This window comes from Camponotus floridanus, unplaced genomic scaffold, assembly GCF_003227725.1.
Source record: "Camponotus floridanus strain SB8 unplaced genomic scaffold, Cflo_v7.5 scaffold163, whole genome shotgun sequence".
Taxonomy (NCBI): domain Eukaryota; kingdom Metazoa; phylum Arthropoda; class Insecta; order Hymenoptera; family Formicidae; genus Camponotus; species Camponotus floridanus.
The window spans coordinates 63,399-89,299 of NW_020229285.1; the positions used below are offsets into that span (position 1 = coordinate 63,399).

Here is a 25,901-nt window from a genome sequence, read left to right on the forward strand (position 1 = left end):
CACTAATTATTTCGCAATCTCGGCACTCACCCCATTTCGCAGATGGTGTTGCATTAAGAAAATTAATTTTTTACAGCCGGTCCCGTTAAAGGGGATGCTCCGCATCCCCCGCCCCGATCCTAGCGAATTGATCCCCCGGAAGAAACGATAGCAATCGGATGTAAACTGAAGATTATGCCATTAAGAAAATTAATAAATAAAAACGAAATCACACGTACATGCACTCTCGCGACCATTAAGAAAATTAATTTTCCTGCGTAGTTCGTGTATACACGTCTATGTATTCGAGTCGTAAACATAATGTTTCCTCTTCTTCATCTTTGCGGCAATTCATTAAACGCATCTATTTAATTTATTCTCGATATTATCATGATTTCTTTAGCGGTAAAATTATCGCATCTTATCTTTTTTTTTGCCTTTTATCGGACGCGAGATTTTCCTGTGTTCATTTCGTACTTTACTACGCATCATAATTTATTTATTAATTTTAAAATAATTTATTTATTAGTTTTAAAATAAGATATCCGAAAAAGAAATATAAGGATTAAAAAATAGATAGAAATAGAATAATATTCGGAATTTCAGATATAATATAAGATATAAAAAGTTGAAAACGATAGAAAAATACTTTACAATATCAGAGAGATTTTCAAACAATTGTTCAAGATTTAGATGTGGAAACGAAGAACTTTATAATAAATTTTGGCATGAACAAGAAAAGAATATGTGTAGGATATATCAGAGTGAAATCGGAACGGTAGAATATTTAGCAATAAATTATATAGCAGAAATAAGAAACAGTGCAATATCAATAAGAATAAATCAAACCTTTGGAAACGAAGGGAGACGGGATCACTGAATGAAAAAAAGGGAAGAATAAAACCAAAGAAAATCTAAAAAATAAACTCAGGGAGAAAATAAAATAAATTCAAATAATTTAAAAATAATTTAAATTTTTATGCAATTATTATAAAAATTTTATAGCTGTCGAATCAGGTTATTAGATTAAAGATTAATTAAGATAAGATATTGTTATGTATATCAAACTTATATTTTATATGTACGTCATTATTATAATGTAAGTACTATAAAATTTATATAAACTTGTTTCAAAATCGAAAGGCAAAAATAATAAATAAAAAAAATATCTATCTCCTATATATCTCCATAATCGAATTCACGAATGTGGTTCCGCGACTCCAAATAAAGGGAATCGTTAAGGGGAGGATTTTTTTGCGTCGTTATGTAAGAAAAACGGACAAGCACAATACGATCAGAATCGAGAAGATCCTTACTTTTTGGACGATTTGTGATCCGTCGAGATATGTGTGGCACGTTCTGATAGGATAAATTCAGAAATGATACAGGAAAAGGCAGGGAGAAGAAGTGTCCGCGATTACGAATTTGTCAGGACTCGTTTTGGCGAGATCGTGTCTGTCGGTATCTCGGAGAGATATTATTCGCGATAGTAGAGCGAGATGGAAGTGTCCCGCTGGTCTGCGCGAAAATGGGTACTTGGACAGTTGGACAGTTCGTGGTCGCCCAAGAAGACGAGCGTCGTCGTTGTCGTCGTCCAGATCTTTGTGAGGTGTCTGGGACGCGCGGGGTTTGGTAGACAGACCCTTCTGCTGCGAAGGGAAGAACGAGGGGGAGGCTCGGCGGCGGCTGCTGCTTCTCATGAGTCACCCTATTCTTGTCACCCTGAGTTTCTTGACGGCAGGATGACGTCTCTATCGAGTTACGGCTTTGTTTTTGGGTCGACCGACTCTATCGACACTTCGGCGAAAGGGAGTAGTCTGGGGACTTTCTTCTTCGATCTCTCATGTCCGCGTCTTTCGCACAAGGATAGCCTTGGTTCGTTTATATCCGTTATGTTTACGATTATAAATTTTTATTTCAGTAATCTTGAGTTTGTTCTTGTGCATATCGTTGGAATGGATTTTATTTTGGCGACATTTGGAGAAGAGATTATTTTCAAAGATTGATTTAGTATTAAGATTTTTAATAAATATCATAATTGAAAGATTTGAAATGTGTAAATAAAAATAGAGAGAGAGAGAGAGAGAGGGAGGGAGATTATTATTATATTTTTGATGTTTCATTTCTTAGATTGATCCTTGGCAATAATTTAGCTTTGTGCAATTTGCACGAGTCATTCCAATTTTTATTTCAGTAATCTTGAGTTTGTTCCTGTACATATTGGAATGAATTTTATTCTGGCGACATTTGGAGAAGAGATTATTTTCAAAGATTGATTAAAGTATTAAGATTTTTAAATAAATATCATAATTGAAAGATTTGAAATGTGTAAATAAAAATAGGGAGAGAGAGAGAGGGAGGGAGATTATTATTATATTTTTGATGTTTCATTTCTTAGATTGATCCTTGGCAATAATTTAGCTTTGTGCAATTTGCACGAGTCATTCCACAAGGCTATCCATCTCACGAACGAGCATTCGATAGCACTGAACATCTATGCCACACGATCATGCAACTTTGTGGCTGTAATTCACGCCGCACGTGCGTATATATCGTGTCGAAAGTTCACGATGAAGTTATTATGATTATTCTGTCGCATAGAATTCTTTCAAGGAACTCGTAGTAACCAATAACGAAGAAGAAAGCTTTCTTTATCTAGGTTGCAAAATCAAATTGCCACCCTACGCCGCCGTGAGCTTCCCTCTTGCTCTTCCCCTCTTCCACTTTGCAACCCCATCCTCCAACCCTTTCCCCTTCTGCCACTCTATCATTCTTTACCTTTCTCTTTCTCTCTCTCTCTTTCTCTCGCGCGAATTCTCACACCTTTCTACAGCCACTCACTGAGTCGAGTTTGTGAAAGCATTACGTTCGAGCACTCGACCGCTATTCAAACCCCACACCGAAGTTAAGAACTCGCTGATGAGGTAAATCAAACGTTCCCCGAGAAAACAATTCTTTCGGCATTCTAATGAGCTTTCATTTAAAAATTTCTCGTCCTGCGAAAAATTTCGATCGAAAGGCTCGAGGGAGAATTCACGAATATTGGACGAGAGGGATGAAAGTAACTCTTCACACGTAAAATACCGTCTTATTCAGAGGTACGACATATATTTTACGCAAAGGAAAAATCTTAAACCAAGGCTCGCTTTAAGTAGCAAAAAGACGGTCCTTTAAGTACATACCATTCGAAGGATTTTGCACGTGGAAACAATAGTTTGACCCACTTTTCCAAAAACTTGCAAAAATAAATCCTAAAGTTGTTAAGTTAACTTAAAGTTATTGCTGAAATCGGGTTTAGATGTGCTTTACCGTTCGTTTGAAAAGCGAGTTGAAAGCCACTGTTGCATTGAACTCTATAATCAGCTTTAAGAATTTGTGTTTGTATTTCTTATACAATGTAATCCAATTTTGTCCGAGATTTAAACTTTTCGCCATTCGGAGATTTCAGTCAGGATTTCGTACATCGAAATTTACTGCATACGTATTTTCGGAAAGGTGTAATTTCTGGCATCACCGGAGAGCTTCTTCCCGCACCTTCACAACGCACTATCAAGGGAGAAAGGCGCTTTGTTCATGCAGCACGTCGAGGAGACCAAGTTTTGCAGTAAGAACATCCAGCGAGAATTGTCATCACTTCCTCAACAGTTTGCAAGTAGCTGGCAAACATTGGCGGATGCCTCGACTCGCGCATACTTTGCCAGCATTTCTTTTCACTACGTGGGAATCGTAAGCACTATGCATTCACTGAATAATACGTCGGGGATGACGTCATGCAGCAAGTATAGTTTTTTTATGAAAGAATACACTAGAGAGAAGAGATGAGGGAGAATTTGTTGAAATTTGTAGAAATACACAGCTGTGAGCAATAGGTAATGCGATTTTGCAATGCATAAAGATATAAGCAAACTGTTTTTTTTTTTATTTTATAGAAAACAAATATTGAAAAAAATGTCTTTCTTCATTGATTTTTTAAATATAATATTATTTTTCTTCTTTAATATAATATTATTATTTTTTTAATATAATAAAAATTTTATAAAAATATAAAAAAAGCTCTAAATTTTTTATATTTATAATTGATTTTTTTTCCGACAGTAATTGTAATGAATTAATGAGATTTTTGCAGCAAATTGCATCAAACACAACACGATTCAGATAACTTTTAGTTAGATGTATAAAAATTTTTATTACTTTTATTTTTATCTAATTGAAAAGTAAATTATGTCATTTATTTGTCCAAATTATGTCATTTATTTCGTCTCATTTTAATCGCAAAAATCTTAGTGTACAAAATTACTTTTAAAGAAAATAATAAATTAAAAATAATAAGAACTTTTAGTTCTTTTTTTATTAAGTTGAAATAATAAAAAATATAATAATGATTAAAATACATTATTAAAAATTATATACTGTATTTTCTATAATGACGACAAATCATTCAAGTTTTATTTGTTTTTTTGAGAATTTATCTAATTAAAAATAATAATTAAATAATAATTAATTAATGTATAACCGTATAGTCAACTGAAATGCAATTATATGTAATTATATGAAAATATTTTAAATATATGATTTAATATATGATTTAATATTTGTTCAAATTTATCTTTTAAAAATTAAAAAGAATGAAAAGTTAATTTGCAATAATCAAAATATAAAGATATTAAATATCTGAAAAGAAATTGTCTTTTCTATTTACATCTCTAATAAATATTAAATGCTTACATAAAATGTGAAAACGACTTACATATTAATCGATTATGAATTTGCAAGCTTTTTAAACGTAGCAAATATAAACAAAGATTACTTTATTCAAATATATAGCAAGTACAATTAAAATAAATAAGTATACTGTATCTTAATTAAGATTATGCAACGAAATATCTTTCTTCTTTAAAGGCTTACAACTTATTGTAAACATTTTCTTTTCAGGATTGTCTGAGACGTTTTCTGAGATGTTACGTTTCGAACGTCTTATCCGGCAGAGGAAGATGTCTATATGGGAAAACTGCGTTTCTCAGCATCCGAGAGAACAGACTGACAGGGTGACTCGGCTGATTCGAGTAAGGATGCAGGCAGGGCAGGCAGACAGAGATAGGAGACGGAAGATCCAGGGGAGCAACTTAAACAGCGGCTAAAGCAAGAAGTAGCAAGTCATAATTGAGTCGGGCAAGTATGGCGAGGTATCTATGTCTATGTAGGTGGAAAGCACCGCTGCCGACATACCTGACCAGAATTCGAAAACAGGAAGGGTAACTCTCCGGGTAGGTCTCCGGGTCTCAAGATGGCTTCCCTTAGTTCACCGTTCATCGAATGGAATCCAGATGTTTCCCGGCATATTAATGCTGCACAAGCAAATACAGCAGCTTAACTTTGCGGCGAGAGAGATAAAGATAATTTGAAACTGGATAATTTGACATTTGAAACAAAAAATCGATTTTTTAAATTAATTCAGGGACATTTCAACGCTATTATAAGTTTCAAAAATTGTACACATTTCTATTTTCTTATATTTTAATTGAAGCTGTTCCAATTAGAATTTTTACATTATTATTTATTAATATTATTATTTATTAATATTATTACTTATTATTTATTAGGATTTTTATATTAATATTATTATTATTAATATTATTACTTATTAGGTATTTATATTACTTATTAAATATTTATTAACTTAGATATTTATTAATATAAAATTTATATTAGTATTAGTATTTATTATTTATTATTTTTATATCATCAGATTTTCTGCTCATATTTGTATTTGTATACATTTATATTTCTTTATATTTTGGTTGAAGATGTTCCAGAAGATGTTTAAAATCTTTATATTTATTTATTGAGATTTTTATATCATCAGATTTTCTGCTCATATTTATTTGTATACATTTACATTTCCTTATATTTTAATTGAAGATGTTCCAGAAGATATTTAGAATATTTATTTTTATATCATCAAATTTTCTGCTCATATTTATTTATTAGAATTTTTATATCATCATATTTTCTGCTTATATTTATTTGTATACATTTACATTTCCTTATATTTTAATTCAAAATGTTTCAATTAAAATTTTTATATTCATTTATTAGGATTTTTATATCAGATCTTCTGCTCATATTTATTTATTATGATCTTTACATCATCAGATTTTCTGCTTAAAAATCCTACTTCACATTTAATTATCAAATTATTTGATTTCACGATTCATCGGCGAGTCACGAGGGATACGCGAGATCCTGCGAAGAAGCTTGCGGTCAAAAGGACACGCTCCTGTCGAGCGTTGGATTCCTCGATCGGCCGACAGGCGGCGCTCGCGTAACGCGTAGAATTGCCCGAGTGCAGAGAAATTATCCGGTGGAGGAGAAGGAGGACAACGCCAATGACATTGACGGGCGAGGACCGGCGAGATCCATCCGATCTATAAAACCGGCGCAGGACGATCGATTCCAGGATGTCGTCGCAGGCCAACTTGCTGCAAGGCTACAATTGTGAGTATAAATACCATCATCGTCGCCGATGATCCTCGCGAATGGTGACACGCGAGAGCAGGGGGCATCGCACGCGTCGTGAAAAATGAGCTCTGATAATGGCGGCTTTCGTTTATTTAACGCCGGATAAAAAAAAGAGCCGAGGTCCGAGAGCCGCGAGTCGCGATGCATCTTGACACCTCGGGAGAATCGCGCGATCACATATCCGGTGAATAAAGATATCGATGTGCGTCCCATGTATGTAAATGTATTTTCTGCATTTTGACTCCTGCTTTTTTTCGGAGTTCCTGCTGTTAGCGTAGCCCTTTACGCGCTTAATTTGCTTTTTAACGTTGTAACCGTAGCATTCTTCATTATATATCATTCACCGGCTATATTTGTAATTAGAAATAAATAAAAATATATACACATCTTTCTAGTAAATTACTCAAATACCGAAATACAAAAAAAAATTGTAGCAGTAATATTCAATGTAAATATAAAGATATACAGTTAATAAATAGATCAGACGTTTGATTGTATTAAAATTTTAGAATTAGATCTATTACACAATCTTTCATGTAAAGTAAATTACTCCGAAATACAAAAAAAGAAAATTATGACAATAATATAAATTAAAATAGAAATTATGTATGACAATGATTATAATATAATATAAATTAAGGAGATATACAATTAATAAGTAAATTATAATTAAGAAAGAATTTCAAGATTATTAGATCTATTATATTAATTAATCATACTGATTTTTTTCAAATAGACTTTGGATATTTTTTGATAAATCTGATATTATATTTGATCATTTTATAAGACTCAATACAAATTGACTTTTTTATTTATTTTATAAGACTCAATACAAATTTATTTTTTTATTTATTTATCAATAGACATAGATAAAATAGCAATAAATAAGCAATAAGTCCATATCGTATATGTATGAAATATAATACAGCCAGATAACGAAATATGAGATAAATGTTTACACGATTATATATCATTATATGTAAGTCAAAATTACGACAATGCATTGTCGACGATGAGCGTCGCGTTATCTCGTCGCGAGATGCTAATCGTCGATTAGCCGATTACGTTACTAAAACAATCGTCCTCTCCCCTCAAGGAAGTCTGGAGCAATGGAAAGTTTTCGATCAACATTCACAAACAATAATACATCGCATATATATTTCTTTCCTTGCAAGTAAATATTCTATGGGCATCGAAATGAAAAGAGTTCGTAATATCTCCACTTTATCAAAACGTAAATTTGATCGATGAATCCATAAACGATAAAAATAATATATAAGAGCACACTTTAGAAAATTTAAAAGAAGAAATATTTTATCATTGAAAAGAAATATATATAAATTGTATATATTGTAAAATAATAAAATGTGTTCGAGAAAAACAAATAAATATTCTATAGATATCGAAATGAAAAGTAATATTTTCACTTTATCAAAACGTAAATTTGATCAATGAATCCATAAAATAAAAATAATATAGAGTACACACTTCAGTAAATTTAAAGGAAAAAAATATCCTATTATCGAAAAAATATAAATTAGATAATTCATAAAATAATAAAACATTGTTCGAGAAGAAATTTATTCTAAAAATCAATATATATATATATATATATATATATATATTTATTTATTTATAATCCTTGTGATATCCTTGTGATAGAGACAATAAAGACACATATCGTGTGTAGTAATATAATTATTTTTAAGATATGTAATATAACTATTATATAATATGTAGTATATAATTATTTTTAAGATAACATACAATTTCTTCACACCTTGAAATGCTTTTCGACTTTGTAGGGGAAACTCAGTGCGACGATCCGCAGGTGCAATTCTCTCGTCCTATTCCAGATGAAGTTATCAGGTGAGCTCACGACGTTCCTTCTAGTCAGCATAAGCACAAACGCGAACTATTTTTTTCTTGTATAAATTTTGTATAATATTGTATAATATTGTTTTTTTTTTATATCTAACAGAGAGATTAACATATACGCAGTGTATATAATTTTTTGGCTAAATTTTTATGCATGTAAAAAAAAAAGCTAGTTGTAAAATTTTTCGTTATAATCCCACGTGCTTATGCCTTTGTTGCAATTCTCTTATTAATCCTTTTAATTTGTGAAACACCAATGCGGCGACTTAGCGTTTACGAGGTTTACGTGAAGGAGGAGTCGGGTCCAGACTCGAGGAGCGGTGATACACCGAGTGTGTCGGGATTAGGATCCACAACCGATCAGCAATTGATCCAAGTAATTAATTGCTGCGAAAGTTTTATCGATGAAAACAATTTGCGATCATGTAAAATCACTTTCAAGGATGATTGCATGGACCTGGATGCAGCTATAGATTCCGAAGTGATCAATATCGATGGCACTGTCACAAAACTCCTCGGCAAGGAAGCGTTAAGGTACAAAGTAAGTGCTAAAGTGAGCTATCTTAAATATTTGTTCAACTATTAGCACGGGGCAAGTTGTTTGCCGAAAGCGAGTGTATATCGTTACAGCAGCAGTTTACGCGAAATATTTCATTGTACGCGTCCTCCTTCATTTATCTAGAGTTCGTTCTCTTTCTTCTTTGAAGAATTTCACTTGTATACGCTTTTAATAGTTTTGTGTACCAAGGATTTTGCCTATCTCTACATCACGATGCAACATAATTATGGCAGTAAATATGCAAGTATTGTTGAAAATAGCATTTTCTTAGTCATATTCTTAATCGTATTCTTTCTTCGCGACCGATAAATTTCCCCTGATTTTTTGCATCTCACGGTATTTTCGTTAAAATTCCAATTTCCGGTCTTTCAGATTCTCGAGCAGAGCGTCAATACGCCGGATGAGAATGTAGTTGTATATTCACATCCTGTTGCTGAAGGTCCTTCGTCCACTACAACGCGACTTATCGATAAGGATGATCCGCGATCCAGATTGCATTTTGTAAAATATTTAAAACGCGACGGAAAGACGCTTAAAATCTGGGAATGCGGCATTTGTACGTAATTTTTCTAGTAACGATACTTTTTAAAATCTAATTAATATATACAATATTATTTTTTATATATAAAGAGAAAATAATATATTCTATTTTTAAATTATTATTATCAACTAATAATTTTAAAAAGAAAAGATTATTATACATAATAATAATTATACATTCGAATAAGAGAAAAAATTAAATTAATTTAAAAAATGTTAGATTTAATTTTTTTTCATGAAAAATATCTTTCGAATTTTTATATAATTTTTTTTGTGATGTAATATTTTGAAAAATCTAATTAATATATAAAATAATATTTTTTTACATATGAATACATATTTCATTTTTTCAACTATTATTATTGATTAATAATGATTAAAAGGGCAAGAATTATACATTTGGATAAAACTGAAATAAAAATGTCAAGTTTAATATTTTTTTTCGCGAGAAATATCATTTCAAATTCTCAATTCGATTTCGTAGCGTAGCAAGTAATTACTTTTTAATGTTGTCATTGAAGATGAGTTTGTTTTCGTTATAAGAAACTTTTATGTATCAGGTTCAAAAGAGTTCCGTCACCAGTACACCCTGATGAGACACTTGCCGACCCATACTGATGAAAGAAACTTCAAATGCGAAGCTTGCGGCAAGGCTTTTCGCCAGTTGTCAACATTGAGTCAACACAAGGCCATACATAGCGATGCTAGGCCCTATGTATGCGAATTCTGCAAGAAAACATTTAACAGGTCGGAAATTATCATTTTTCATATTTAAATGCTTAGAATTTTAACATAAAAGCAATAAATTTTCAATAAAATTGAATTATAATGATTTGAGATTTTAAAGTAATTTGAATTTCAGGGTGTCTACATTAATTTCTCATCGAAAAACACATTCGGAACACAAGCCACACAAGTGTCACGTATGCGGTAAAGGGTTTCATCAAAAGGGTATATAACATACTTAATTTATTAATTTTTAGTTATTAATTTCCAGCAGACCTAAATTTCTTCTAAAAAAATTTATACTTTGCAACATCTATTCTGTCCCACTTTATTTGCTCTTAAAATTATTAATATATATCTTACGATTTCCCATGTGTTTTATTGCGTAAATTGATGTGAAACGAGTTCATCTATCAACTTGAAATCGAAACAATTAACATTAGGTCTTTTCAGGCAATCTGCGTAATCACGTGTTCACGCATACGAACGAGCGGCCATATAAATGCGAGCTTTGCGGCAAAGGCTTCAATCAGATGTCAAATTTGGTCTGTCATAAGGTAAAGGCGCACGCACACGCCGACAAGATGCAATATTCATGCGGAGTCTGCGGAAAGGAGTTTCCGCGTAGATTCGCCTTACGATCGCACGAGGAATACAAGCACGGTATAAAGTATCGAAGCACGAGCAACGCGCAATCTACTGTGAACGAATCTAATACAAAAAGGTATGTAAAGAGGCCTCATGATATTAGTCAATGTAATAAATGTATATATAATCGTAAATTGATAAAAATTTTAAAAAGTTGTAACAATGTTAATTTAAAGGTTTTTATTTTTCATAAATATAATTAATATTTTTGATGTAATGCGCAAGCAATAATGCAATAAATGCACAATCATTGAAATGAATCATTTAAATTTTTTCAATCATTTTATATAAATATTTGCAAATACAAGAGAAATAAGAAATAAAATGTCTTATTTAATTAAAAATATTAATCTATTACGGACTGTAACGATATATCGCTGATATTTTTATTAAATAAAATCTTATAAAAATAGAGAAATTGGAAGAAATTAATTAAAATTTTGTAGGACAAATTTCTATCGTATTTTCTCTTTATTAATTTATTTCTCACAGAAGATAGATATATAGATAGACAATTAAAGCGCTTATATATTCAATTATTATTTTACACAATGCAGAGTTGATTTAATTATAGATCTTTCAGCATGTGATATGTAATTATACATTTTCAGCAAGAACGTTAGAATCATACAATTGTTCAATGGCGATCGAAATCAAACGAGCGAAAACAAAGAGAAGGATTATTTTGGCTCAGTTAGTATATATTTGATTTATGGTTAATATATTATGAGAATTATGGATTGTGTAATTAGTTTTGGAATCCTGTTTCATGATAGTCAGATTTAATGGATAGCATTGTGATAAACAAAATCGAAACAAAAGCAATGGAGGTTGCGTTGCTGCAAGGCCAGACTCCCTTTGCTCTTTATAGACCTATTAAGGGTATACCGGTACTTGTCAAAGTTTTGTCCACTGCAAATAATAAGCACGTAAGTACGTACATTATGGATATTATATAGAAAACATATGTATGGAGAGAAAGTAAAAAAAAATATATAAAATTAAATTATAATTTTATCTATATTTTATGCTTATATTTTTAATAAAAAATAAAATATATAAGTAAACATGAAAAAATTAAGTCATTTAGAATTACAAATAAGATATATAACTCTTTTAGTTACACATAAATAAATATAATAAATTTATATGTAATCATGACTTTATATGAAAATTTTAAAAAGTTGTAATAACGTTAATTTAAAAGTTTTTATTTGTTAGTTATTATTTTTATATACTAATACATTTGATGAGAAACTCGACTTTTAGTTAAGTTCGCAAGAGAAGTTTATTAAAAGTTATATATCCAATATTATATAGTAAGAGTAGAGAGAAAAATTCGATGTTTTGCAGATGTACTTGTTACGTTTATCTTGCTGTCGGAAATCCCGACAGCTTTTGTAAACATGTTCGATTCGAAATCGGAATCAATAATAATTTTAAATTAATATTAATATTTAATAACATTCAATTATTTGGGACAATCAGAGATATTGTTTAATAATTATATACAGATACTTGTACCTGCGACTGCCGAAGATTTGCGACTAGCGGGAAAAATAACTTCGAATCCTAGCGAGACTTCAGATGCTGACGGCAACAAGGCTGTTCAGGTGAAAGTACCGGTAGTTGCCACGGTGATACAGAATATCGAAGCCGATGGTAAATCTAGCTTCGTCGTCGAGCCTCCCGGAACAGAACAGGAGCAAGGTAAGCTCTTGTCAATCCTATAAAACCAAATGTTTTTATCAAAATGTTTCTCTTCATCTTCTGTTATCAGATGATTTAGTGACAGCGTTGGACACGCAGTTCTCACTTTCTGAGCCTGATCCAAACGAAGTGAACCGTCAAAACAGCGCGAATTCAACTCCGTCAATAGACGAGTGTAACGAATTATTGGAGCTGGCTGCGCAAGGTGGAATACAATTTGTTCGTGCTACGGAGGACGGTCGTTACGAGGTAATATGGAAACAATTAACGCATTCATTATGAAACTATGTTGATGCTTGCATAGCCAATAGTCACATTTGATAAATAGGAGAATATTCCTTGTTGAAGCTTGGAAAAAAAAATTTTTTCCTTTACAATTTATAATCCAATTATTATTTCGTGGTGTATTTTCGTACAGTTTTTAAGAATTGTAAGATTTTATATTTTGATAAAATATGTATCTCAAATTCACTATTGGCTAGATATAAATTTGGTAAAATCGAAAAGACAATTGTTGATGTTGTGGGAACTTAACTTAAGAAAACATAAATTCTATGATATATAAGATGTCGTCCTTTGACATCTTTATCTCTGAAAAGGCGACGTACTTTTCCACGCAAAACTGGCATTATAGTGTCGACATCTTTTCGACCTACACAGTATGCGCGACACATTCTGAGTATTCACGTCAGGCGCCTTCGTTCCTTTACATAGATTTCTCTATTTAGAGAACTGTGCAGCGCTGTCGTGCTTGCGAAACGTGTCGTATAACGTTTTTATAGAAATGACTTTCGTGTCGGAATTTATCTTTGGCGCTCTTCTTCCAATTAGCAAGAATTTAATTAAACTTAATATCTATTAATAACATACAAACATTCTCCTAATTAAATTCTTCATAATTCTCAAAAATAATTTTGGGAGGAGAAATTTGAAAAGTATAATTTTTGAGAAATATATAACTTAAAATTTTCTAAATATTATTTATTTCTTTTTAATGTTAATTCTAATATTATTTATTTTTTTGTAATTCCAAAACTTATTAAATTTCAAAATATGATAAAGACAAATTTGTGTATATCAGATCTCACAATTTGCATTATTGTAATAAATTATTCTGATCATGATGAAGCTTTAAACAGTTCAATACTCCTATCGTTTGTCCGTGTTATGTCTACAGGTTATGACAAGCAGCGAAGCCCGCGACTTAATGGCGCAGAATTCCCACGATGTAACGATTCTTGACAGCGAACAGGCGGATGCCATCAATCTTGTGAATATACGCAATAATGGTGACGTCATCATTGGCGACAACGATAATCAGATCATGGTGCTGGAATCTGGCCAGAAATCCAGCAGTATGTCAATGGACGGTATCGAGATTCTCGAGGACAAAGACATTAGGATTCTTGAGGGTAAAAGCCTCGACGATCGTTTCGCGGATGGTATAACATTCCTTTCCCAGACCAAAATCGATGATCTTCTGCTGGGTCCCAAATCGCTGACTATCGACAGCGATAACGTCCTCGTCGGGCATGACGATGGTAAGTAAATTCTTGTCACAATGTCTCAATTTAAAAATTCCTTAGGCTCTCTCTGTCGTGCGTATGTAGATCGCAACATATATATTAATACATGTAAATTTTAGTAATTACTTTTTTAAATAAGCAATATATAAGCAATAGGACAATCTTTTTTTTAATTAATTTCTTATTAATTTTGCAAAAATCACAAAATGATACAAGACTTTTTTATTCACTTTAAGCCATTCTACTTACGAGAAGTGATATAGTTACTGGATACTCTATATGTATATAATATAGCTTATATAAATTCTTAAAATTAGTTTAAAAATTCACATTATTTTTATAATTAATTTAAACATTTTTAAAATTAATGTAAAAAGCATACAACTTTATATATAAATTACGCTAAATTACTATAACGTTAAAAGATTTAATTTACATATGTAGATAAAAACACGTATGTTTAATTTTTGTCAATGGTTACCGATTTCAGCCATAGCCATATCGTCGAGTCAGCAGGATTTAACAAGCATCTTGGGTCATTCTTCGAATCTATCCACTAGTTCGCAATCCTCATTATCGTCTCTGTTAATGAAGAACCATCCACCATTGTCATTGTTGAACGAGACATTCCCGTATCTGAAGAGCAGTCAGAGCTTTGCGGACGATCTAAACATTCTGGGCGTCTCCCCCATGACAGATCATCATTTAGAGTATGATCCAAAAATGAGATTGCCATCGGTTTTCGACGACGACTGCGATACCGGTTTATCATTCGGTCAATCGGACATAAAGATGATGGATTCCGGAAATCAATGTATTAAGGTACAAGATTATTTGAAAATTAAAGCAATTCTTAATAATAATTCTTGATAATAATTTTCATCATGCGATTTTTACAGCCTTTCGGTGACAAATTTTGTTTACCGCCTCCCAAGATGTTTTCCGGTCTGAACGAGGTAAAGATTTTGGGGCCGAAGAATCATAGTCACGAATTGGTCGCTCCACATTATCAAGATAACAGACTTCTCAGTCCCTTCGAGCAGTTTCTTAAAAACACTACCATGCAAACGAGTGGTTGTATACCTAATACTATCGACGCATTTGAAGGGTGCAGGAAAGAAGTGAAGATACTTGGTAAAAAACTCGGCACCGGCATTATCACTACGACCGAGGAAGGTGATATTGTCAAAGTTGTCGATGACAATTCTAAATTCGTAAGTATAATTTCATATATGTATATATATATGGTTGCGCTTCAATTATAAATATTTAATTATCAAATTTAATTAATTAATTAATTAATCAATCATTAATTTTCTTTTTTTCTCTTATTCAGCTTCTCTTACTCTCTTATTCAGCTATCAGATAATATTGAATATATTTATTGATTATAATTTATATTTATTAATATTTATAATCACAAGCAGCAATTAACGGATAATACAAATTTCTTATAAAATATTAAATAAACCTTTAACTGACACATGATATTCTTGCAGGAAACGAGCAACAATGCAATGGATCTTTGTGATAACGCCTTACAGCAGTGTACAACCATGTCACCGAGACGATTGCGCCGACAGCCGTCGATGGAGAGCGACGTCGCAGATAACTTCTTACTCCAAGTAAAAACCTTTGAGAGTAATTACGGTAAAAGCGACGAAAAAGAGAACGTTTCTCCGAACCTGCACAGGCCGGCAGTCCCTGCTCCGATTTTCTGAATTTTGGCAATCGCTTCGGTGGCAAGAACCTGTCGCCTGAAGGTCATCTTGATAGGAGTCAGAAAGACGATCGTGGGGATAGTTTCACACCCGGAGAAATATTGGATCTGGATTGACGATGCGCGACGAAAGCCTCTGCAGAAATAGTTTCTTACTTCTGGAATTACTTGTTCTTTGTATCACTATCCTCTGCGATTCTTTTGTGAAGATATTCGTGCGTTGCTTTGGATTCTCTTCGATGTATACAAGGAGCACAGGTAATATGTGATAAAAATAATCAATTATGCATCGAGAAGATGAATATTGATATTTTTATAATTTTTCGTTTACAAAATACTGCACTGACTTAAATATAGGGTATATTATATATCTATATTTATGTAGTTCTATTTACAAATTATCTTACTTAAATAATTAATAATAAGTAATATTGCATATTGAAAATAGAATTATCTAAATTTTTGAAAGCATGCAATCAATTTAAAATAATTTGCAAGAATGATTTCACAACAAAAAACGAATAATACATATCGCATATATTGTAAGTACATGTTTTTTTAAATGTGCTTGTAAATCTCAAGAAATATTTAATCTCAAATATTCAATTATATTATTAATCTTTATCTGAATTATGAATATTGCTCTATTTTCTCTATACGATTGTGTATAAAAATTCAACCAAAATATTTTATATCCAGATTTGCATTGTTGAAAAATGAAATATATAAATATGAATTTCTCCCTTTCTCCAAAATTGTTTAATCATTTTATTTGATGAAAGCTATTCATTTTTTAGTACATTTGCAAATCTAGTACATAAAATTTAAGTAGCTACGTATTTTTTTTCGTATGAGTGAAAATCATTAGAAAATGCATAAATATAATTAAAATGAAAAATCATATTTTAAAAAAATTACACTGAAAAGTTTTTTTAAATATTCGCTTTACCTGGAATTTTGAAAATACCTGAAAGATTAGGAAATTGGATTTTACAAAGTTTGAATAACGTATAATGATGATTTTTCTTTCTTATCTAACGGATATATATCTATTAGATAAGGGAGAAAAATCATTCTAGCATTACTGTTTTTAACAGATACGTACGATAGAGATACGAAAGACTGCGGTATTCCGATACGAAGGTTATTTAGATTTATTCGCGAATTCTCGACTCGGCAATATTTTCTCCGCGTGCCAATACCAATAGGTGGAATGGTTAATACCGTCTGCCCTGGCATCCATCCTTGCTACTTGATAGTCAGCTCCCATTCGGAGAACCGCACTGTCTTATATAGTAACTTGTACAAGCAATCTGCCCTCACGGTTCGCAAATTGCGGAATTTAGAAATGATTGTGAAATACGGATTATAATTTCTTGATTCTCTTGCGATGAAAAAATATTTCTAGTGTCATATTGTACAATTTTAATCATTTATTGATATCTCAAAAATTATGTTAATGCTGAAATAACTTTTTCTTTTTTTAAATCTAATTAATTCTCTTTTTCTGTTTTTTGTGTTAAATTTTGTATCTTTGTTATATCTTGGTAAATATTCAAATCCAAAGACAGTGATATTGATAAGTCATGCTACATCTATCGAGTGATATCTTATAGTCTGACTTAGCATTTATCTTCACTACTTGGTAGTCAGCCCGTGGTAGAAGCCTCTCTCACATTTAGATACGTGCGGGTGAGAGACTTGTAATATATATTCTGAAAAGCACAAGATCCAAATAAACCTAATAAATTATAACAGAAAAGAGCAACGCTTGCCTTATTGACAAAGTAAGAATGTAGAATTTTTTTATATATAGAAGTTTTTTTCTTTCTAAACGAATTTTCTTTGAAATTATTTTCGCTTCGGAGATTTTACGAAATGTTACTATCAGTGGTACTCTCAATTTCTTAGATATCTTTGTTATAATAAGAATTTAATTTGAACTGCTCAACTTGACCTGTATTTTCATAATTAAAAAAACGAGAGGGAAAGAGAGAAATTGACAAATTAATAAAATTCTTCAACTTAAATCAGGCAGCTATAAGCAGTAGCTTACGAACGCAACGCATGTGCACGAGCAAACGTGTCGGAAAATTTACTTTCCTTCCGCAAAGCCAGCAGCAGTCCGTCGTCGTCGTAGCTCGCAAATACGCAAAAATTAAGTTGTAAAAGTCGCTCCGAATCGCTCGCGCTTTCCAGCCACGTCTGCCGCGAGGACGAGCGAATCCCACGGAAATTCCATTCGTTCTTTCTCCTTCCCTCCCTCCCTCCCTCCTGTTTCCCGCCCTCGAGAAGCCCCTCGGGGGAAATTCGCGCCTTTTCTCGGCTGCTTTGCATCGAATTATTTAAAAATGCACCCGACGTCCCGAGAAACATCTACTTAACTCTCGAAGGCGTTGAGACGTTCTTAGCGCGCCAGGAGTACCGTGAGAACAATGGCGTTAACGACGACTCGTTGTAGGACCACGACGCCTACAAAAGACGAAGAATTCGAAATCCTGAAAAGCCAACCGAGATGTTTAAAACTGCTCTTATAACCGATGTTTCCTACGATGCTGAAGAATTTTCGTCGTCGAATTGGCATATCTTTGTAACTCTTATTACGGATTCCTCGTTTAATCTTTCCTCAGGATGTTTATTGCACTAGAAAAATGTGGAAAATTTGAGAATCTTACGATTTTTTCTAAGGGGAAAAATCAGGAAATTCTCATGGGATTTTTCATCGGAAATTTTTAAAAAATTCTCTTTTTGATCATTTTGTCTTTGCAAAATGTTTACCTCTTGGAAAAACGTGGAAAATTTTTAGGGATTTTTTGTACCTGACAAAATCAAGGAATTATCATAGAATTTTACTGACACTTGGAGAATTTTTAAAAAATTCTCTTTGATAATTTTGATCTTTTAATATAAATAGCTAGTCAAGTGAAATATATATGCGTTTAAAATGTATTATAAATATAAATCTATTTCTGTTTATATATTCATTATCTTGAAAAAATATGAAGTACAGATTTTTATTTCGGTATAGATTATAATTTTTGGTGATAAAATATGAAAATGTCATGCAAATGAAAATTTTATCTTAGGAAAACTATTTAATTTTTTTTCAGTATATTTGTAAATTTATCACCTGAAACTTAAGAAGCTTTGTTTTTTTCTTCGTATGAGTTAAAAGAAATTAGAAAATGCATACAAATAAAGAAACTTATGTTAGAAAGTTGCATCAAAGAATTTTTAAAATATTTTCTTTATCTGGAACTTCGAACAAAAATATCTAAAAAATCAGAAATGCCTTTTTACGAGATTTGAGTAGACATTCTCTCCCACTCTATTCTTGATAAAATTCTATTAGCCATAAAAAATATGAGGATTACTCGAGTATTAATATATTTTCGTAAATTTCATTCACGAATATTTATCGAATAAGAAAGATAAGGGGAAGCAATTGAATTTGGCTTGGCGGGAGCTAATCGCATTTTCATATTTGCTTTACAACGTAATTGCGGCAGAAAGTATTCCCGCTGCTAGATCATTCGGATGCATTTTAACCCCGTGGCATACCTATAAACGGGGAAAAGAACGCTCGTCGTTTTCCACCACCGAGATTTCTCCCACGGGTATAACTTTGGTGAGCGAAACGGCTCCGCGGATTATCTGAGGAAGTGCGAAGAGGCTTTTAACTCGGTATAATTTATTTAAAAGCCGGGACCAAGGGAAAGAGGAGGGGAGGGGGGAGTGAGAGCCGGCCGCGAAAGGGGAATCTCCGAAGAAACAGCCTTAATTAGCACAGACTTTCTTACCACCGGCAGATTCTCCTCCTTAATTTTCGCAGATGAAAACCGCGCGATCCACTTCTCTGCGCTTTTTCTCTCCCTCGACCTTCCATTTTTCCCTTTTTCTTTCTCCCTTTTCCCCTTCCTTTTCCTCTTTACGATTTCGCTTCGTCTTTCGAAATGCCTTTATTCTACTCAAGCGCGTTTGACAATTTGCAATAAAGAGAAGTTCTTTCGATATTGATTAAATTCTGCAATTAAGAAGAGCGATACTCGATCGAACGTGAGGTAGATAGTCCAAGTAATATGATTTTTCTCGATTCCGTGAATTTTGCATAAAACCTGTCCCACATTTATCACGTAGGTGTAATATAATAGAATTGATTTTAACTCGGTGAAGATTTAATGGAAAATCCAATTAGGAAAATATTCAACATTGAAGACGAAAGAATTTTCATAAGTTAAAATTCGAGGAACAAAAGCTTGCTTTGCGATTAAACTCTAGATTTTACTTTGAAAGAAATTTCTATTTCATTCTAAAATATATAATATATTATAATAAAATTAATAGGCTATAATCTTCCAAGTGATAAGGAGTAAATAATATATATAATAAATATAACATTTATTATATGTATATTATTTATTATATTTTATTATATTTTATTCCGCATAACTTACAATTAATAAGAAAAAACTAGGCTGCAGTTTATTAATTTTTTAATATTATTTTAGAATCACATGTATGGAAATTTCAAAATAAATGCTAGAGATTAATCGCAAAAAAACTTTTATTACTTTTAGCCTTTGAATTTTAATTTACGAAAATTCTTTTATTCTCAATGATAAATATTTTTTTAAGTAAAATTTCCACTGAATTATATTCTATTCTATATTATACCTGCATATATATATATATTTATTTATTTATTTATTTATTTATTATATGTTTTATGAATTAAATACTCTTGTTGTCGCTGGAATTCATTGAACGTCACCCTTCAGAACAGAGCATTCGCGAGGTGAATCGAAAAATTTTGTTCCCCGTAAAATGGCTAAATGCGACGTCTGACGACAGCTATTCTTCCTAACAAAGTCAATTGACGGCGTTGCCGTAATGTGCCGCCTACTTTGGAAAATTTACTTTGAATTTCGTTCCCTTTTACGAGCTCTTCCTTTCTACTTTCCACGGGACATTACTTCGTTCCCACGCCCGCGTGCTGGTGCCCTCGCGAATTACCTCGTCAGGAATTCAACTCTCATACACAGCCATTTCGCAAATTCGATCTCCCTCGGTGCACGAGACGCGGCTACCCCTGCTACTCGACAGAGAGAAGAGGAAAGAGAGAAAGCAAGTCAGTCAATGATGTAACATTAAATTAAACTGACTCGCAATTGAAGGCTTGATATGATTAAAAAGAAACTGTGTATGCTAGAAAAATACAAATCTCAATTTCTATGCATATAAAACTAATTCCTTAAATATCTATATTTATTTTAAAACAAAATAATTTATTGTTTAACATTTCAGTTATATATTTATATCTAGAAAATGTTCAATATTTTAAAAAAATTCGAAAAAATAATATTCCTTAAGTGTTTGTACTTTTAAACCATCTATTTTATTTATTTGTCAATTTTATTTACTTGCTAAGTAGTCAGTTTATTTTATTTATTCAATAGAGATCTTTTGGCAAAGAATAATCAGAGTAGAAATCAGAAAAAAATTGAAGAAATAGAATTGTATGCTTGTACGTTTATTATTAGATTACTTGCTACCTGCTCTGGACTCGACAGAGAAAGAGAGAAAGTAGTCAGCCAGTGATGTAACATTAAATTTAACCGACTTGCAGTACATAAAACCGCGTATGCTATCTGACACTATAGCGTTGAAGGCTTTATATGATTAAAAAGAGATTATATATGTTGTAAAAATATAAATCTCCCAAGATATATATATAACTATTTCTCTAAATATCTATATTTATTTTAAAATAATTTATTAATTTATTTGAGCTAGATACTTATATCTAATCCTATCTAAAGTTATATAATTAAGATATTCAATATTTTGAAAATATTCAGAGGAATAATATTTTTTGGAATTTGTATTTTTAAATAATGTTTTATATTTATTTGCTCTAATTTATTCAGTATAATAAAAATCTTTTAGCGAAGAATATCAGAGTTAAAATCGAAGAGTTATATTAGCGCGTTTTTTTTATTATTAGATTACTTGCATTGCGTTATACTGTTAAAGATTGTTAAAGAGAATCGTACAAAGTCGGAAGAAGATAGCAAATCGTTCAGTCAAGCAGAAATTTTCCCAGGATACTGCCTTTTGTTTTAAAAAACGACAAACGCGAATCTGACCTGACCCAATCCGATTTCAAGTCTATTCGAAGGATTACCACGCAGAAGGACTATAATGCTTGTTGGCTACAATAGAATAAAAGGAGCAAGAAGCGTTGAGAAATGAAGGGTAAAACACATATACAAAGAGAAAGAGGGGAGAATGAGAAAGAAAGGAAGAGAGAGAGAAAGAGAGAGAGAGAGAGAGACCTATAATCTAATGATAACAATTCCACGTCATTGATGATTCGGATATCATTTATCGTATTTGATAATTTTCCACATGTTTCAAAGATCGATATAAATATAAAATAAAATAGCACACGCGACGCTTTTTTTCTATATATTTATTAGAGAAGTATTATTATATTGTTGCAGTTGCTGCGACAATTATATACGCAATAAATTAATGCATACATGCATAAATATTGAAAATATGTTTTATTAGAAAACGGTAACATCTTTGTTTGATAAGGATATAATAATAGCAATCTTTTAATCTTTTATTCATTACTTGCTAATTTCGCTGACATTTGATTATACGATAAACTAAATTCAGATTCAGCGATTTTTCGATCGTCGTATTTCCCATTTAATATTCGTCGTAAAATTCAGATAGAATTTATCAGACAAATGTTGACGTTTCTTCATTGGCCTCACTTTGGCTGACCACGGACATTTCTTATCGCTTACAATCGAATGAAATCGTAGAACTTCCCACTGACGATAGCAAATTCAGTTTCCTCGAATATTCATTGCTGTGATTTTGTCATTACGTATATCTCGTATTAGATGAGAAAGATATTGCGAAGTTTAAAAATTTTTAACTATCACAATATTTACACATTTTGTAAAAATATTTATAATGAATATAATATTTCTAATGGAAAATATTTAAAAAAAGTTCTAGCAATTATGTAATTAATTATCTCACCTTGCTCTATTAATTGAAATATAGTAATATCATATTACTTTATCACTCAGGTAGGTATACGTTTTTTTTCTAATAAAAGGAAAGTAGATGGAAAGAAGTAAAAGTATTGGATGCTGATACTTTTACTCTTTTATCCGGCACGTGTCTACGATGTTTACATTTTTGAAAATAGCCATTTTTGAGAAATGTCAGATTCATGAATCTGTTCAAGAGTATCCCAAAAAATTGATGATTCAAAGATGGAATTTGATCATTGAAATTTCATTGAAAAAACCGTCAGAGAAAACACCACAAAAATCTACATGAGAACTTTTAATACGCGGATAAATAATATCACACACGTTAAATATGCGACGAGCAATTGGTGAAATATTCGGAATTATATTGAACCATCGATTTCAGTCTAGCTGGATATGAATCTTGGATATTGCTACGACCCGCTGGGACAATATTATCGAATAGTTAAATTCAGCGGTACAATATATTTCCGAGTATAGCCGGGGAGTCCGCGCGTCGAATACAGTACCGTGGGGCAAATTAATTAATAAAACGCATTGTTCATTAGCTAATTGACCATTGGGCAAAGAGCTTCGAGAGATCTCGTTTTTGACACGACATACTATATCAGTCTTAACGCACACGCATGATTTAATACGTAATTATAGAAGGTACTATTAATATTAAATCAAGGTACTATTTTAATATCATCAAGGATACATTCAGGACGATAATAATATTAGACTTTAATTTTTTATCTTCTCGCATGTCATGCTAGATATTTACATTCGCAGCTAAAGTTTGCAACAAGAAATAATGTAAAAGATTTCATAGAAAATACAGGATATCCCGCATTTAAATGTCAAAACTTTAGGAGCGTGTAAGGAATCAATAATTGTAAGAAAAAGAGTGGAGTTAGGGTTTTGAAATTTGCTCTATTTTAGAAAAAATTTCAAAAAGAAATAAAAAAGTTTTTATTTTTTCATTTATTTATTGCTTTATTAATTATACTTTTATCTTTTATTATTTTCTTAATGAAGCTATTGTTCAAAATGTGTGTGTGTGTGTATATATATTTATACATTTTGAACAATAATCATTTATTAAGAAAATAAATAGGATACAATAATATATATAATTCCGTACATTTATTTACGGTCCTCTAATTTCACTTTAGGAAAATTTTATTTTACTCTTTTTTTTAATATTTTAATGCTTTAAAACCTTTATCTCATAATTAGCAATATTCATATTTTTCGATAAATTGATAATTTATTATTGATAATTTTAATTGTTTTACATTTTTTGGTGAAAACTTTTTTGTTTGTTTTTTTGTGATTCTTTTTCCAAAACAAAAATAAGTAAATCTCTAAAGAATTTTCCTTCTTACTTTATTGATTTGCTATGATCTTGAAGTATTGACATTTAAATTTATTTAACATACTTATGGGGATTTTGAAAAGTGTAGATTTGGTAGAAAAAAAAGAGAGAGAAAGAATCCTTTATTCTTAAATTTGTTGTAAATATGATACATTTTTTCGCATGATAAAAATATATTAGACTTCAATTTTTATCTTTTAATATCTCTTGCGAGTAACAGTATTCACGTGTAAAAATAAATTTTTGAGGAAGAACGTAAAAAATTACATAGAACATATGTATATAGATGATACAGATTTAGAAATTAGTTGAAAAATATTGTTTAATATCAAATTGTAATAAATAATGATTTACGAGTATCACTCTAAATTTATTGCAAAAATGATAAATTTTTTTGCTCAAATTTTTTCTCGATCAAATTTGATTCGACGTCATTGTTTGTCAGATACGTTAAACATGCAATTTATACGTCTATACGAACGCGTCACTCTTGCGTTATTTTGACATGGGATTTTACGGGAATTTCCAATACTCTAAGCCATTTTGCGTCACCGAAGAACATTTATATAGTTGTATAAGCGAAAAGCCCACTAACGACCTAGAAACTAATATACATATATATATATATATATATATATATATATATATATATATATATATAACAGCATTGCATCAAGATATGCGAGGGGAAAAACGGGATCGCAGGCCATCAGTTCTCAAATGCAACAAAATTATCCAATATTATTCATATATATTCACATATATTCTATATATATGTGATTGCTCAATATTTCCAAATTTATTAAATAACAAAGTAAATTTATTCCATAAAAACAACTTCGAAACTTTATTTCACATGCGTTGCATTTTACATTTCTGAAATAAATTTATTGAAATAAATAAATTTGAAATCTGAATTAAATAAATTTAAATTTATAATTATTATGTTATATATATTATTTTTACGAAATTGCATATAGATACAATTTATACATCTTATAGAAATGCAGATACATATGGTTCATAAATACACAATCAGAGAAGCATATATATGTGCATATACGCAAATTTTATAGCTAAATAATTAAGTATTATTGGATATAATTATTACCTGTAAGAATTGCAATGAAATAAATTTATATTTCTATCGCTTCAATTTCTACTTAAAATAATAAATGAATAAATCGCGAGAAATACGCGCTCTGATAAAGATCTATTATAAATACGTGTCATTTATCGGAAGTTGATTAATCGTTAATTAATAAGTAATAATCATAGAGAATTATATTTTCCAATACTCGCGATCGTGTTTCGAAAAGGAATTTGACAACAATATGACAGCATGTCTTAATTATAATATACCGAGAAAAATAATGGCCACAAATATCCTGTGACAATTAAATTATCATCTTGAATTATGTTAATATATTTTATAATAAATTAATATTTTATATAAATTCAGGCTGAATATTTTCTGTCTTGCATTTCAAATTAATTTCGAATGGACCATTATTATATAAAATCTAACGTTTAAAGAATATAATTTATTCCAGTTTGATCAAGAAACTATTTATGTAAATTAATTTGATATATCATTTTGCGCGAAATTTTCATACTCCGGAAGGATTAAAATTATATATCGTTAATAAAACAAGAATTG

General features: G+C 31.1%; 1 protein-coding gene and 1 long non-coding RNA gene across 2 annotated transcripts in view; both read left to right on the forward strand.

The window, feature by feature from the left end:
* The window catches only part of LOC112637422, a 46,025-nt gene extending 40,562 nt beyond the window's left edge, over positions 1 to 5,463 (forward strand). The window contains exons 3-4 of the long non-coding RNA XR_003122544.1: positions 3,475 to 3,705; positions 4,912 to 5,463. This is a non-coding gene — a long non-coding RNA (uncharacterized LOC112637422). The remainder of the gene's footprint in view (positions 1 to 3,474; positions 3,706 to 4,911) is intronic.
* A 643-nt stretch (positions 5,464 to 6,106) lies between these two features.
* LOC105256767 overlaps positions 6,107 to 25,901 on the forward strand; it is a 31,006-nt gene continuing 11,211 nt past the window's right edge. The window contains exons 1-15 of the mRNA XM_020029254.2: positions 6,107 to 6,474; positions 8,304 to 8,367; positions 8,647 to 8,917; positions 9,308 to 9,491; positions 10,036 to 10,222; positions 10,338 to 10,426; positions 10,655 to 10,925; positions 11,461 to 11,542; positions 11,626 to 11,778; positions 12,364 to 12,559; positions 12,630 to 12,808; positions 13,737 to 14,100; positions 14,576 to 14,907; positions 14,985 to 15,299; positions 15,585 to 16,063. Of these exons, the coding sequence (XP_019884813.1) occupies positions 6,438 to 6,474; positions 8,304 to 8,367; positions 8,647 to 8,917; positions 9,308 to 9,491; positions 10,036 to 10,222; positions 10,338 to 10,426; positions 10,655 to 10,925; positions 11,461 to 11,542; positions 11,626 to 11,778; positions 12,364 to 12,559; positions 12,630 to 12,808; positions 13,737 to 14,100; positions 14,576 to 14,907; positions 14,985 to 15,299; positions 15,585 to 15,806 (2,946 nt within the window). The 5' untranslated portion in view covers positions 6,107 to 6,437 and the 3' untranslated portion in view covers positions 15,807 to 16,063. The remainder of the gene's footprint in view (positions 6,475 to 8,303; positions 8,368 to 8,646; positions 8,918 to 9,307; positions 9,492 to 10,035; positions 10,223 to 10,337; positions 10,427 to 10,654; positions 10,926 to 11,460; positions 11,543 to 11,625; positions 11,779 to 12,363; positions 12,560 to 12,629; positions 12,809 to 13,736; positions 14,101 to 14,575; positions 14,908 to 14,984; positions 15,300 to 15,584; positions 16,064 to 25,901) is intronic.